Below are 16,090 nucleotides of genomic sequence, written 5' to 3' on the forward strand. Positions count from 1 at the left end.
TTATGGGCAAGCTATTCCATATTTATGCATATTGAGGAGTTTTGCACCTTTTCCGGCCACTTTTGGTCACAGGATACAGGACTGAAGGATTATCCCACCTCATTCAATGCGAAGGATCTAATTTTCCTTGGATTAAAATTGTGTTATGCTCCATAAAAAAAGACATCACCTTATTATTCATGTAATCTGATGTCATTGACTTTGGAGTTTCTGCATGAACAGCTGGCCAAGTTGCTAGTAAGCGAGTGGCCAAGCTGATGAGATGGCTTAATGTTAGTATGGAAGTGACTATGCTATTGTGTGTGTTAAACATCCAAAAGTGCCCAGGAGGAACATAAGTATTTTCAGGAGCCCAAGTAGATTCAGATCAAGCTTCTCACTTGTCTAATTAATAAAAGTGCACGTGCTTGTGTTTAGGCTAGGACCTAAATGCTCAGTGCCTTGTAGAAGCAAGGCCCCTGTGCCACACACAACTATAAGAAACACAGGGCGCATCTACACATCGCCCTATGTCTCCGCAGCAGCACACTACATCGCCATACGGTGCGCTACGGTGACATAGCGATCACGTGAGTCTACAGGTGATCACCAACTAATTTGCCATAGTGGTGCAGCAAGGTAGTGGTGATCTCTAACCATGCACCATGTGGACGGCACTGTAGGAGTGGTTACTGCACTGTGCTTTACTACTTCCACAAGGAAGTATGACAGCATGGTGCCGTAGCAGCATCACCATAGGGCGATGTATAGAGCCACCCAAAGAGAAGAAGACAAAAGGAACCTGTGCGATTGCTTGCAAGACGTATGTGATAAAAATGAAGGGTTTAATGGCCGCATACATGTGCAAAATGGTATCACTTTAACTATTCCCAAAATAATTACATTTTATCCAGGATGTAAAAGCAATGCAGTAGAAAGTATGTAAGCAGCAGAACTGTAAAGTTTTTTTCATAGCTTTATTAAAACCTCTGGTCATGGTTCAGACACAATTAACTTTTGAAACATTTAACATTAGGTGCATGGTCCGTTCACATACAGAGTACCGGTAACACCATTTGTGAGCGTATATCTTTACAGAACATATCTCTTTTAGATTCCCAAGTTCCTTTTTCCCTGAGTTGTGTGATACCTCTAATCAGAACCCTGTTTATGTGGTGAAGAGAAAATGAAGAGAATAAATGAGAACGAAGACAATAAAAAAGCAGAGATGCTGTTAGAGAGCCAGTTGGAGATACTCCTGTACTGCAGTCTCTGAATTATGTGCTACTGTCTCAGACAAATTAAGCTTATATTGGTGTCTGACAGCTGGAGGCTTGCTTCCCTTCTGAGTTTTAAATGATGTCGCCTTGTTAATTTGCTAACCTTTTGCATCTCTAATAATTATTTATAAACCCAAGCTGACTTTGTCCCTCCAGTTACACGTTTGCACTGAATCCCTACACATCATTATGATCACTCACTTCAGCAAATGCATTATCAGGCCACAAAATAAATTCAGGTTCCACATTTAAAATAAACCATTTTAACTTTACAGACCTAACGAAGCAATATAGAGCGTAGAATATATACAGAAAAGGCCAAATTCCGATTCCAGTTCTACACGAGCAGTTCCATTAACTGACCGTGTAACAGAATGGGAAAGGCCCATTACCTTCAAGATGCATTTCAGATCTACAGGAATTTTGGACAAAACAGATAATCCATTAGATAGAACATGTTGTGGGCCAGCCAGCAATAAATACAAGGACTTAATAAATAGAAATGTACTATTTTACATGGATGTGCCTAGGTTGTATTGGATGGGTGATAAAACCTGTATGTTGATACAATATAAGACATGCATAAAAGATGGACAGTACTTGAAAAAGAGACCTGAGTTACAAAAATTAATGGAAATAAATAGTGTTAAAGATTAGGTGTGAAACTGCATGTGTATATGTGCATTAATGGAGTTTTGGGATGAAATGCCAAGGTCCTATTCTTTAAAACTGTTCCAGAAAGTAAGTCAGACTGATGCAGGATTTCATGGTGTAATGAACTAGCACAGTTTTAAGGCAGGCCATGTCTCTCTCTGGAATCGGATCTGTGCAACTGTCTCATAGGCACTGTATTATTATGAACAAAACTGATGATATTCTCTGTATGACAAAGGTCTGGGCTTTTTGGGAGAGAAGGGTTGTGACCAACTTCTAGATCGGCATGCTGCACAGCAGAGTGCCTAAAGGAAAGATCCTAGCTGGTCACAGATTTGTTATCATATTGAAACCACTGTAGCTTTCAAGTTCAAACACATCAGGTTGCTTAGACTCAAGGCATGAGAAAGCATGAATAATGTGGCCATCTCTCCAGAAGAATTTTGATATGAATTGCCTTTTTGCACTAATGGGGAAACTCCTATAAAGGAGAATAAAAAGATGACTTTGGTGGGAGATTGCATGTAATAATTTTCAGAGTAACACCACTGTGACAGAAATCAATAGTGTCCTTCCCTAGCAGACGCATTAAAAAATATTCCGGTTCAGCGCTAATTGCTCTGTAACTCCATTTCTACCTAAGGTACTATTTTGCTTCCCTTCTTTCTTGATATGCTATGAAAGGTGCTGATTTTCAGCCTGTTTGGTAAATCATCCTCTTTTGTAAATCATTTCCCTTTGAATAAAATCAATCAAAGTTATGGCAAAGCGCATCAAATTCCATGTTTATCATCCACGCCAGACAACTGAATTGAACTTTCTCAAGGGCCTGATCAGGCAAAACTTTCAGTGATCTTGATCACTGATTCTTTTGACAGATTAAGGTTGCCACTGGACAAATCCTACTCAAATTTAGGATCATAGGAAAGTGTGGCTGGAAGGGACCCCATGAAGTTATCTAGTCCAGCTCAAATTGCTCCTACTGAAAGCTCACAGCTATTTGTGGTAGTTGTGTGAACTGAGGAAGCATCCTGCCTGTTAACAATGGTATCGCCTAGATCCCTCGCCAGTGCACATCTACATGTTCATCAATGCGCCATAGTTTCTGTGCATTTCGTTTAGTACTTCCTTAATGAAGTAGTAACGGGATGCGCAGTAAGTACATTTACTGCGCAGTAGCACTGGCATAGTTTTTTTGTGACGGTTACTGTGCAGTAGCTTAATAACGCTGCACAGTAGCTTATTAGCACAGTTTTTGACCAGCACGCTACTGCACAGTGCTATTAGGCTACTGCGCAGTAAGCATCTTATGTATACATGCCCAGTGTCTGCAAGCCCCTCTCCCCCTCAAAAAAAAAACCCAAATGCAATAAAGGCAGTAGGAGAATATTGCTGAGTTTTGCAAACATAAATCTCCTTGTACAAGCCCAGAGCTCAACTCATTCTTTTTCTTACCTTTAACTGTCTATATTATAACTTTCAGCAACCCCTGATGATGAAATAGATACCGCATTACACTTTTGTTTGAACAGTTTGGGCTTGTTTTCCCTTTCTTATGGCTTTCTGGGCAGGACTGGTAAGGGATGCTTCAGCACTTTCAATCAGTTGTCAGGTAATAACGCTAGATTCTGTCCAGGCACGAGAGCTTTCTTGTTTTGTAGCAGAGAGTCTTTTCTTTGGGAGTGGTTTGAGTCCAAACAGTTGGCAAGCAGCAGCTCGATACTTCTTAGACATAATATTGTACAGAATAGGGTTGATGGCAGCACTAAGGTAGAAGAGGACAAAGGACACCAAGTTGCAATACTGGCTAATTACAGCCAGCTCCAAGGATCCAGCCTCAAAAGATTTGGAAAACAAATATCGGTCCACATGAAAAGGCAACCAGCAGAGTATGAAAGCAAACACCACCACCGCTAAAAGAGAAACAGGGAAAGAAATGCTTTTAGATAAGTATATTAAAAACATGCATCATTTAAAATTAAACATACTTTGATGTCTTTAATACTAGTGAAGATCTTAAGAGTGTGATTTTTTTTCACACAACAAACATCAATTTGTTCAATTTATTTTGGATTTTAAAGATTAGCTTTTAAAATTAATACACCGATAATGATATTAATATATAATCAGAATAATCACTACAGCAGGCATTGCATATAAATATACTGTTTATATGTCCTTATTGGATTTAGTATATAATTGTTCTAAATGATATATCCTTGGTTTTTTCCAGAAGAGAGGATTTCAGGGTTGCAATGGTGAGGAAAAAACTGGTACAAAGACTAATTAAACACATGCAGCATTTAACTAAATACACCATTCCATGCACTATCATTTATCCGACTTTGGTTTTGCTCTTGCTCCTTAACTGATAAAGATTTAAAGCTTTAAAGCTGCTCTTTTAAATTCTCAGCAAGGGATTTACAATTCCAAGTTCTGATCACTCGAGGGCTCGGGGCATTCTGCATCTTGTCGTACCGATCCCTTATTCACTTCTTCTACTGCAGTCCAACCCTACAGTAGATTGCTAACATTTAAAGTTGTCTCTCTGTTAAAGGATGCTCTAGCCACAGTCTTTTCACTGTCTAATAGCTAGTGAAGAAAGTGACTTGAAATAATATTGGTGTTTGTAGCAGTGCTTTAGGGCTGAGGTAAGCAAGTATTTTAGGATTTGAAATCGGTATATTAAACTTTTAGAACTATAACTCTGGAACTAGTGAGCACCAATTTGTAATTTTGAAAAATCTAGGTCCGGAAATAGATCTTCGGCTAAGCAATGCGTTGCTTCCCAGGTCATACTGACTGGTTGCAGTACTTTATTGATCATATAATGTAATTGAAGGAGCATAAAAGATCTCACTGTTTTGATTACTCTTGCTGTTTTGCATAGTAATAATAACATGTAGGAATACATAATCAGTTAAGTTAAAATTGAATAACTGAGATATTCAGGACCTGTCTTGGCCCTGCCGTATAGTTCTCTGGTCCATTGCTCCAACTCAGTTGCAATTAGCAAAGTGAGTAGAGGTTGTTGCAGGATCAGGCTGCTAGAATAATAAGAGAATCTATACTTTTCCACTAAAGAATCAAATGAAAGTGTTTGGGGGTTTCTAAATAGTGTCAGAAAGTGTTGCTGTTTCTAGCCTGGTGATTTAATTCTGCAAATGCTACTTGCAGAGGACCTCATTAACTACACTAACGTTGAGCACTTGCAAGACCAAAGTCTTTCCAGTGGAAGACCTGTGTCTACTGACACATTGCAGTTTAGATTTCCCCACTGAAGCAACAGCTCTCCTTTGTACTTGTGTTCAAAATCTGTCCCTTGAAACATTAATACTTAATGCTTTGTGCCCTAAAAGTGATGAGCAGGAATTTTGCACTTGGCTTGCAAGGTTTTAGGATCTGGGCCCCTAAGAGACGGAGCATATTCTCCCATAGGTAGCAGCTGATGTTGCTAAAACAGCAAATGCAGTTTAGTTGGCAAAGGATGAATTTAGCTATATTGGTCAAGTTGGTCAGAAGAAACCCATTCCCCACATGCATGGGCTTCAGTCCACCGGCACACTGCAGCTGTGTCATGCTTTGAGACCGGATTAACAGTGGGGAGGGACAGGGCAGAAACGCTTCTCACACTGGCATTTTTTGGCACCTCTAACTTCACTACAGATTTAGCTCCACAATCTCCCGTGCAACAGGATCACTTTTCCCCCTCCCAGTGCAACAGGATCACTCCCCTCCATGCAACAGGATCACTTTTTTCCCCCCTGGTGCAATAGGGTCACTTTTCCCCTTCTCCCCATTCTCTGTGACTGTCTTCTGCATGGCCCAGCAGGGACCAGCAGTGTGACAGTGCTGCTACGCTGCCCTGCTTCCCTCCTGCCCCAGCCCTTCCCATGGCCCCGGGGTGAATCCAGCAAGGACAGCACTTCCCTGGGGAGCGTGGCTGCAGGTCCGGGCTGAACCCCTGGGCTTTCCTTGAACACACACACCCCCCCTCCCAATCCTACCTAACATTTTGACAGTCTGCCTGTTGTTCTTGTCCCTGACCGAGGCGCTGGGCCCCATGTTCTTCCTCTTCCTCCTCCACAGCTTCCTCCCGATGAGGCTGTAGAGCACGGTCAGGCAGAAGACGGGCAGGAAGAAGAAGACGCTGGACGTCCACACCATGACGGTGAGCAGGCCGGACTGGATGGCGTACTCGGTGGCGCGGCACTCGTCCGTGCTGGCCGGGCTGGTGCCGTTGTCGTGCTCGACCCCCACCAGGACGAAGATGGGCCCGGCGCTGGCGAAGGACACGGCCCAGAGGCCGAGGATGACCAGCTTGACCTTGCCCTTGGTGATGACCACCTTGGCGCGCAGCGGGAAGCAGATGGCCAGGTAGCGCTCCACGCTGAGCGCCGTGATGTTGAGGATGGTGGAGTAGGTGCAGCTCTCGCTCACGAACTGGAAGAGCTTGCACAGCAGGTCGCCCAGGGTCCAGGGCCGCGCCTGCCAGAGGCGCAGCAGGTCGAGGGGCATGCACAGGAAGATGAGCAGGTCGGAGAAGGCCATGCTGGACAGGTAGAGGTTGGTGGTGGTGCGCATGGCCCGGCAGCGCGACACCACCAGCATGGTCAGCACGTTGCCGCCGATGCCCACCACGAAGAGCAGCACGCAGGTCACCGTGATGCCGGTCAGCACCGGCGCCGAGAAGGGGTACTCGGCCCACGGGTCCGCCCCGTCCGGCATGGCCCCCGCCCGCCCGCCGCTCGCGTTCCGCATCCCGCCGCTCACGTCCCCATGCCCGCGCCCCGCCGCGCCGAGCCGGGCAGCCGCGGCCGCAGGTGCGGGAGAGCGAGCGGGAGGCGGGGAGTGAGCCGCCCGCTCCGCCCCCGGCCGGCGAGGCGAGGGGAGGGGGCGCGGGGACTTGCTCTGCAGTAATCACCGCCCCGCGGGCATCTCCTCCCCTGCGTGGGGCAAGCTGCTCGGCTGCAGGAGCGGCCGCGCTGGAGAGGGAAAAAGCAACAGCAAAATGCTGCGTGCGGAGCGGCCGCCCCCCGTGACAACACTTGCTGGGGGTGCTGGGGTGAACCGAAGCGTTGCGGGCAGCGGCGGTGCGCGTCCCCCCGCGGTGCACAGCCGGCCTGCCGGCGGGTGTCCGCACAGTGATCGGTGCTGTACATGGCAAACACTCGCCGGGGCTGAGCCGGGAAGTGTTGTGGGCAGCGGTGGTACGGGTCCCCCCGGGGTTAGGCACCCAGCCCGTCCGTGGTGCGTGCTAACAGATTTATTATACTTACTTTATGTGACAAACGCGTGCTGGTTGGTGGTGCTGGAGGGTGAAGGGAAACGCGTGCTGGTGGTGCTGCAGGCTGTAGCATTTGCCGCTGGTGGGGCGCAGTCTGCCGGAGTTTGGGAACTGTTTCACAGACATCGGGGCTGGAAGGGACCTCACGAGATCACCGGGTCCAGCCCTGCCGGAGGGACGGGGGTCAGCTGGGGTGGATCACCCCAGCAAGAAAAGCATCCAGGTGTTTCTTAGAGGTATCCAGAGTAGGTGCTTGCACCACTTCTGGGGGGAGCCCCTGGGCGACTGGTGCCTCCTGAGTCTGGGGGGCACCAGACTGCTGATGGGGGGGGGTCCCCAGCGGCCAGTCGCTGAGCCAGCGGCAAAATGGGAAGTGCATTTCTGCTGGCACCTCTGGTTTCACGGCTGGCACTTCCAGGGGGGTGCATGGCCGATCTCAGGGGGTGTCTGTTCCTACGCCTCACCAACGGGGGAGTCTGTTCCAGACTCTGGAGACTCGGAGGGTAAAGAAGTTTTTCCCGATGTCCAGTCTAAAACCATCTCGCAGCAGTTCGTGACCGCTAGAACTTGTCTTCCCTTGGGGTGCCCTGGTGAACAGATGTTCTCCTCAGTTCCTGCTGCACAGCCCTTATGTACTTGTATCATCAGTTTGCTCATAATAATACAGTGCCTATGAGACAGATGTGCAGATCTGATTCCAGAGAGACAGAAATGGCCTGCCTTAAAACTGTGCTAGTTCATTACAACACGACATCCTCATCAGTCTGACTTGCTTTCTGGGACGGTTTTAAAGAATGGCACCTCTGGGCAGGGCTTCCAGCCAGCCCCAGGCGTCTTTCCCTGCAGCGCTGCATCCGGGCTAGACCATGGGTTATGAGGGCCATGCTGCCTGCCCACCTTGCCCCGAGTCTTCCACCTAGTTCTTTATTTCCTAGTGGCAGGGGGTGGGGGCGCTGGACTCTTGTTCGACGACTGCTGCGTGCCTCCTCAGAGGCCGCTGGGCTTTATTTGGGAGCTGAAATGAGCTTGGTTATGGAGCATGGCTTATTGTTTGTAAAGCCTTTGGGGATCTCTAGGGAAAGGAGGCATATCAGGGCACCTGGAGTTGAAGTATTGGGCACCTCCGAATTTCTCCCCCAGACAGTGGTGGTTGAGATTGGAGCATCCTGCTTTGCCTTTGTGCTGCCCTTCTGCCTTGGCAGGAGCAGAGTGTCATAAGGAGGCCATGCATCATTGCACGCACAGTAATGACCCTCATATACATGATTTACACGTGTTAAAGCGCTGGCGGTGTTCCTGTCACAGTCCTCTGTCTTTCTCGGATGTGTTATCTAACTAGTGTCTCCCAACTGTGGTGCTCCCACATGGAAATTAAAGACTTGTATTCTGGGCCTGCCCAGCCCTAGTTAATGCAGTGGGGTGGTGAGGTTAGACCCCCAACTCGGAAGTAGCTAGAGGAAGCATGCCCAAAAGGATATCACTTCCAGGGATTCAGTGTCCTCCTTCTCCCTTCCCTAAGAGAAATGCCTCAGGCCCTTTCTCTTGGTGCCCCTACCCCACTCCTGGCTGAACTGCAAGAGGTGCCAAGGGGAATTACAGCTCTTCATTGCCTTTGCAAAGGGGCTGTGACACACTCTGCCCCTCTGGTCCCATCCTAATGCCAGCCATCATCTGGCTCCGAGTTGAAAGTTTAAATTTTTTCCCAGAAGACTTTCCATACACCTATTCGATGCCCAAACTTGCAAGCATGGAGGTACTTCTTTGGGAGAGAATAACTGAGTACATAGGGCTTTGGAGTTTTTCCAAATTTCCTTTTTTTAACTTAGTTGCTTTCCAGTACATCAATGCAGATTTTTCCCTTGCAGTATCCCAGAGGTATTGCTCTTTTTTTGCCTTCTAAACTTTCCGTTCCTCACCTCATTATTCAGAGAAGCCACTGTTTTCCCCAGTCCTTTCCCAAATCAAGTTTTCAACCCGCAGACCGCTATTTGTAAAACAATATTACAGGGTAATGACAGTGAAATCTTGGCCCCACAAAGCTCCCATTGACCCAAAGGGGTCAGAACTTAACCCTAGTATAAAATGTAACCCCCAAACCAAATGCAGTTCTCCTTCCCTGCATACTATTGTAGAAGCTGATACACTGTACCCACCAGTTGTGGGTGCTGAGAGTCAGATAACATTTGAATTAGAATTGGGAAGGCAGTAGTAGGACTCCCATATTTGAAATGTGTCTCTTACCCATTTTTAATAATAATTATGATTAGTTAATAGGGCAAAATTGTGTTAGATATAAACTGAGGGGTCTCTCCATAACCAAAACACCTAGTTCTTACATTCTTTTATAAACAGGAAAATGTGAAAACACTCAATCTAATACACAGAATTCACTGTTTTCCAGCATTTATTTCCACTTGTGTATTGGTTAATAAAAACCTAGTTTGTTAACACCTCTACAGCTGTTAGCATTGTTATCCAGCAGATCTTGATTTAGGACCTGAGGATAGGTATAGCACAGGACTAAGAACAATGTGTCTAAAAGTCTCTTCTTTCCGAAGACAGCGTTAGAGTGACGTTGTAGCTCTGATAGTCCAGGAATTCTGGTAGAGGTGAGGATTTCTTTTGGGGTGGTATCTCTTATTGAACCAACTAGATGGTTGGAATAAAGTTAGACAAACTTTTGAATGCAAGACATTCTTTATCAGGATGAAAGAATGTCTTGCATTCAAACTTGTTTTTTGGTTGATCCAATAAAAGATATCATCCCCAAAAGATCCTTGCTTTATTCCAGATGAGACAGGGCATATCTACACATGCATTTGATTTGGATTCGGTTTACTCTGGTGTAAACTTCTGCAGATTAAATGCTCCCAGGCAGGCGTCTACACATGCAGCAACTAGGGAGATTTGCTGCTCTTAGCACCAAACTTCCTACAGCCCTGCAACGGGCCCCTGCCACCACTCGGGGGAGCGCCAGGCTACAGCTGCAGCTGCCAGCAGTGGGCAGCCATCTTCAAAAGGCAGCACCACTCGCTGCTTTCTGGCCAGCCACTTTGCTATCCAGTGCCCAATGCAGGGACAGCACATGACAGCTCTCTCCTTGCCCACTCTGCCTCCCCATGCTACGGCTGCTCCAGCCCCTGCCCCTGGCGGTGATGACCAGCACCCTGGGCCCAAGCTGGCACTGCTGGCCTGCTGCACTGATCGCCACCTGGCCCATGGCCATCTGGGCCTGCCTGACTCCTCCATATGCAGGGACTGCCTGTCTGTCTGCAGCACGCCATCCCAGGGCTGCTGCTGTGCAGGTCCCGCCAGCAGGGATGCTGACGAGCAGCTTCCACATGCCACTTATGAATACCGAGGCTGCTGTCATCCTCCTGGACCTCCAGCCCTGCCACCTCTGGGCCAGGCAGGACTGGTGGTGGCACATCATCCAGCACACCTGGGAAGATAAGCAGTGGCTGGAGGCCTTCAGGATGACCTGGGCCGCCTTCCAGGACCTCGTGGAGCAGCTCTGGCCCCACCTGGAGTGGCAGGGCACCAGTATGCAGCTGCCTCTCCACATGGACATCTGCCTGGCCCTTGCCCTGCTCAAGCTGGTCATGCCCACCAGTTGTTGCAGTACGTCGGCCACCACCAGGGAAGCTGTCCTGGAGGTCTGCAGTGCCCTCCAGTTCATGCTGGTGGACACCGTGCTCTATGAGCACGATGCCTGCCCCCCTAACTGAGGCCCCAGGAGAGCCATGCACCGAACAGTGGGGTCAGGGCACCAGGCGCTGGCCAACCACCTCCTTCAGCACTCCACAATCTAGCCCGCCTGCACTGCCACCCATAGACCTCCCCGCCCACCCCCAGCACCACACTCACTACACACACATCTCACAAGATCAAGTTTTTATTTCCCACACATCATCCAGAGCCCCTCCACCACCCACCCCACCCACCAACTACCTTCTTCCCCCTGAAAACTATTCACAGTGTCCTTTGTGGGCCATCCTGGGGTGGGAGGCTGTGGGGTGGGGGTGCCTGGGGACGGAGCCTGGGGGCAGGTGGCCAGCACCCTGGCCTCTGGCTGTTCCTCTGTGGGTACAGATGCCATGGCGTGTGCAGCAGGTGGGGGGCTCGCCCAGGGGTGATGGCAGCTGTTGGTCCCCTGGTTCAGGCTAATCCTCCTCTGGTAGCCAGTGGCCAGGGCCAGCAGAGCCGTTGTGTAGTCCTGGCCCTACTGTAGGCAGCTCCAGCACCACACCATGTGAAGCCAGGGCAAGCAGTGGGGCTGGGCCCAGGCAGGGGAGGCTGTATGGCCCTGGACCCAGGGTGGGGTCTGGAGCCATGTGCTCCTGGCTGTTGGCAGTGACTCAGGACCTCCTCCCAGGTCCTGGTGGGGGCCTGCTGCTGGGCAGTGGGCCAGGGGGCATGCAGGGCTGGGGTCAGGGCTCAGGTAGTGGGTAACATGAACACGACCGCCAGGGCCAGAATGGTGCCTAGCACCTAGTGGTCATCGTCTGTGGCCTACACTTCACGGGCCAGGATGGCATTCTGTGCTCGCAGCAGTTCCAGCCGCTTGTGCTCCAGGGCCAGGAGCTATGCCCAGACCTCCCAGTCCCGTGTGTCCTTGTAGGCAACATCCTCTGCCCACCAGGCTTGTGAGTCCTCTATCTGGTCCTCCAATGCTGCCACCAGTCGCTGCAGGAGGATGGTACAGTCCTGTGTCTGCTTCTGGCAGAGCCGGCACATCTGTAGGGCCCTGGCTGTGGGTGCTGGTGATCCTGAGGCTACATCCTGGCTGCCAAAGGCGGACTCAACCCCCGCATGCAGCTGCAGGGCCTGCAAAGCCATAAGACAGAAGCTGTTTGTGAGAGTTTACAACATTTCTCTGATAAGATGCTTTGTACAGGGGGCTGTGCACTGCCCAGCCTCAGACTGAAGGGTGGCCATGCACGGGTGCCCAGGGACCATGGTAAGACAGCCAGGCAGGCCTGAGCCTAGGTGGCCACTGGGCCAAGCCCACATCCCTGCTCGCTCCCCTGGGGCCATCGGGCTGCTGGGTACTGGCTGCAGGCAGCCTGCCTCCTCTACCCCCTTCCCAGGCCAAGGCAAGCCAGGCTCCTGGCAGCACCTGCTGCTACGGATTCAGACCCTGCCCCCCTACAGGCCAGCTGCTGTTCTATGCTGCTGCCCAGCCCATGGCACCTGGGCTGGGGGGGCACGGGGCTCCCGGACAGCTGGGAAGAGGAGCTGCCCATGCCCCTGCCCTCCCCACAGGGGGCCTGTCTGGGGAGGCACCAGAGGGCCAGCCCTCTGGTGCACCAGAGCTGTACCCCAAGCATGCCCGTGCTGCGCGTGTCACAGGTGGTGCGCAAGGAGCTGTTTGCACAGACTGAGGGGTGCCCAACCTGCTACACCCTGCTGCTGCTGATGGCCATGGTGCCCTGGGCACACTTGGTACAGGACTCTCAGCTATGATGGTGTGGGGGAAGCCTGGGCTGCCTCACAATTTCTGCTGCCAGCTGGAGGGCTACCTGTGGTTTTAGAGAGCACAGCTGTATCCTGAGTCCCAGGGCACAAGGATGATGTCTAGTTGCTGCATAGAGGGCATGGACTTATAGGCACTGCTGGGTTGACACTTCTGTTAGGTCACAGCGAGCCACTGTGCCCACAAGGCCTTGACCTTTATGCAGCACTGCTATGTTGACCAGTTGTGCCTGTGCTCCTGCATCTGGCCTGACAGCACCTCATAGATGTGGGTGTTGAAGCACCGTCCCTGCTCGAACTGGCACTGCACCTCTGCCTTGTCCCACAGCACCATGAGGTCGCCAGTCTCCTCCTTGGACCATTTGGTGCCCTGGGTGGAGGGCACAGTTGTGGACATGGGCCTGGGTGAGGAGGATGCCATCCAAGATCCTGCACTGACTCTCTGGGCTTCCACGCAGCTGTCCCAGTGCTGCCAGGCCTGGGCAGCTGCCTGCAGGCTTCCTGGTGGTGTGCCCCAGGGCTCAAAATGCCAGCAGGCTTTTAAAGCCAGAGGCAGGGGCTGCCATAGAGACAGCCCAGCCTTGGGGCAGGAGAGCCTTCCAGCCCAGAGCCCTGGGGCTAGCAAGAGGCCGGCTCCCTAGTGGCAGGGCAGACCTGGGAGCAAACTTGCTCCCAGATTGCATTTACACATTTTTTACTGCTCAGTAACTAATCCTGTGTAAATTTGCTACCTGCATTTGCAAGTAGCAAATTTACGCACAATTAAGGGTTTTTACTGTTCAGTAAGCATATGCATATGTAGATGCATGTGCTTACTGTGCGGTAAACTAGGCTATTGCGCATTTAGGTGTCTTGTGTAGACTTGCCCACAGAGTACCAGAGTCCTCACCTTCTGCAGCCATTCAAGATCCCAGTGCTCTTCTTATATTAAATGTGAGTAGAGATACTGGCCTCCTAGACACATTTCAGCTTGAATAATTATATTTTTCTCCCACACGTCTTTTTGCAGTTTAAGCAGAAGTTAGTACTCTTTCCCTTGGGTCTTGAACTATTGCGTAACACATCTGTACACTATTCAACAGCTGATAGACTTCACCTCAGAAGTGGCTGCAAATCAACAGTGGCTGAATAGAAGAAAAGCTCAGTGTGCATCTGTCTTTCCATTCATCCATCTTTCTGTACAGTCATTGTACAAGTTAATGATGGAAAAGGCCTATTAGGTCATCCACTCAACGTCCTGCCAATTCAGGATTGCTTCCAGCTGTCCGTGTTACAGTTTTTTGTCCATTCTAATTTAAACCATGGACACTAAACTCTGGTTAATTAATCTGTGAGATAATTTGACACTGGTTCAATTCATTGGTGACACACAGCGGGTGCATGTGCACCCCCTGAGATCAGCCGTGCACCCCTTGGAAGCGCCAGCCATGAAACCAGAAGTGCTACTGGAAGTGTTGGCTCAGCAATGGGCTGCTGCCCCACCCCCCAGTCGGTGATCTGGTGCCCCACCAGACTCAGGAGGCACCAGTCGCCCATGGTTCAATTCACCATTTTTCTGATTCCTAGTCAGGATTACCAGGATTATCAAATCATGATCGTAGACAATGTGTGATTATTTGCATTCCCCACAATGGTGTGAATTAACCAGAATTTACTGGTGGCACCAAATGCTGCTAATGACCCCATGTAGATTTCATAGACATTAGGGCTGGAACGGACCTCGAAGATCATCAAGTCCAGCCCCCTGCCCCAGGGGCAGGAAGTCAGCTGGGGTCAAAGGATCCCAGCAAGGTAAGCATCCAAGTGTTTCTTGAATGAGTCCAGAGTAGGTGCCTGCACCACTTCTGGAGGGAGTCTATTCCAGGTCTTGGGGGCTCAGAGTGTAAAGAAATGTTTTCTTATGTCCAGCCTAAAACAGTCTTGTAGGATTTTATGACCATTGGTCCTTGTATTTCCTTGGGGCGCTCTGGTGAACAGGCATTTCCCCAGATCCTAATGTACACCCCTTATGTACTTATAAGCAGTCACCAGGTCCCCCCTGAGCCTGCGCTTTTCCAGACTGAAGAGTCCCATGGCTCTCAGCCTCTCTTCATAAGCCCTATATTCTCTTGTCCTCTGATCATGCACGTGGCTCTCCTCTGGACTCTCAAGCTTTTCAACATCCTTCTTGAATTGCAGAGCCCAGAATTGGATGCAGTGCTCCAGCTGTGGCCTCGTCAAGGCCGAGTACAGCAGGAGGATGACATCCTGAGATTTACTTGAGAAGCATCTATAGATGCAAGCCAGGGTTTTGCTTGCTTTACCAGCTGCAACATTACATTGGTGGCTCATGTTCATTTTGTGGTCAATCGTGACCCCCAAGTCTCTTTCAGCAGTGGTGCTAGCAAGTGTAACACTGCCGAGCCTATAAGTATGTTGTGGGTTTTTTTCCCTCGAGGTAGAGCATCTTGAATTTATTGGTATTGAACGTCATCAGGTTTGTGTCCGCCCACTTACTAAGTTTATCCAAGTCAGCCAGGATCACTAGCCTGTCCTCAGGTGTGGATGCTATGCCCAAAAGTGTAGTGTCATCGGTGAACTTAGCCAGTGCACTTCTGACACTAATGTCCACATCATTGATAAAGATGTTAAAGAGAACCAGTCCAAGGACAAAGTCTTGGGGGATACCACTGGTCAGGGGGCACCATAATGATTCGCTGCCATCAACCACTACTCTCTGGGTCCGACCTCAGAGCCAATTCCCCACCAGTAGACTCTGGTGTGTAGCCGAGGCCGCAGTTGTCCAATGTTTCCATGAGGAGATCATGGGACATCAGGTCAAAGCCTTTTTTAAAGTCCAGATATGATATCAATCTCTTCTCCCATGTCCAGGTGATACGTCACCTGGGCATAGAAGGAGATGAGATCGGTCAGGCAAGACCTACTCATGGCAAATCCGTGCTGGCTGTCCCACGGGATGCTGCCCTCAGCCAGCTTATCCAGAAGGGTCTCCTTGATAATTTTCTCAAGAACCTTACCAGGGATTGGGGTCAAGCTGATTGGCCTGTAATTCCCAGGGTCTACTTTCCACCCTTTCTTGAAGATAGGTACCACATTGGCTTTCTTCCAGTCTTCAGGTACTTCACCTGAACGCCATGAGTTTTTGAATATTTTTGCCAATGGTTGGGCTATGACACCTGTCAGCTCCTTGAGTACCCTAGGGTGTAATCTGTCAGGACCAGCTGACTTGAAGGTGCCCAGCCTCTCAAGGTGTTCCTCTACTAGATCAACACTGATGCTGGGTATAAATACACCCTCACCCTGGCCATCCTGCGTCTTGCTAGGCAGGGTGGTCCCATTGGACTGATAAAAGACTGATACGAAGTACCCATTAACCAGGTTGGCCTTTTCCTGGGTGTCGGTTGTCAGTTGTCCA

The 16,090-nt window shown here is 49.7% G+C and overlaps 1 protein-coding gene across 1 annotated transcript; it reads right to left on the bottom strand.

Moving 5' to 3' along the window:
• Nucleotides 1-843: 843 nt before the first annotated feature.
• On the bottom strand, nt 844-6,674 carry GHSR (growth hormone secretagogue receptor). Its single transcript, XM_006259227.3, has 2 exons — nt 5,921-6,674; nt 844-3,826 (listed from the first exon to the last, which is right to left on the bottom strand). Exons 1-2 carry the CDS (start codon nt 6,672-6,674, stop codon nt 3,522-3,524), a joined length of 1,059 nt encoding a protein of 352 aa, XP_006259289.1. The 3' UTR covers nt 844-3,521.
• Nucleotides 6,675-16,090: the final 9,416 nt, after the last annotated feature.

The sequence above is a fragment of the Alligator mississippiensis genome, chromosome 7 (genome assembly GCF_030867095.1).
Source record: "Alligator mississippiensis isolate rAllMis1 chromosome 7, rAllMis1, whole genome shotgun sequence".
NCBI classification, from domain to species: Eukaryota; Metazoa; Chordata; order Crocodylia; family Alligatoridae; genus Alligator; species Alligator mississippiensis.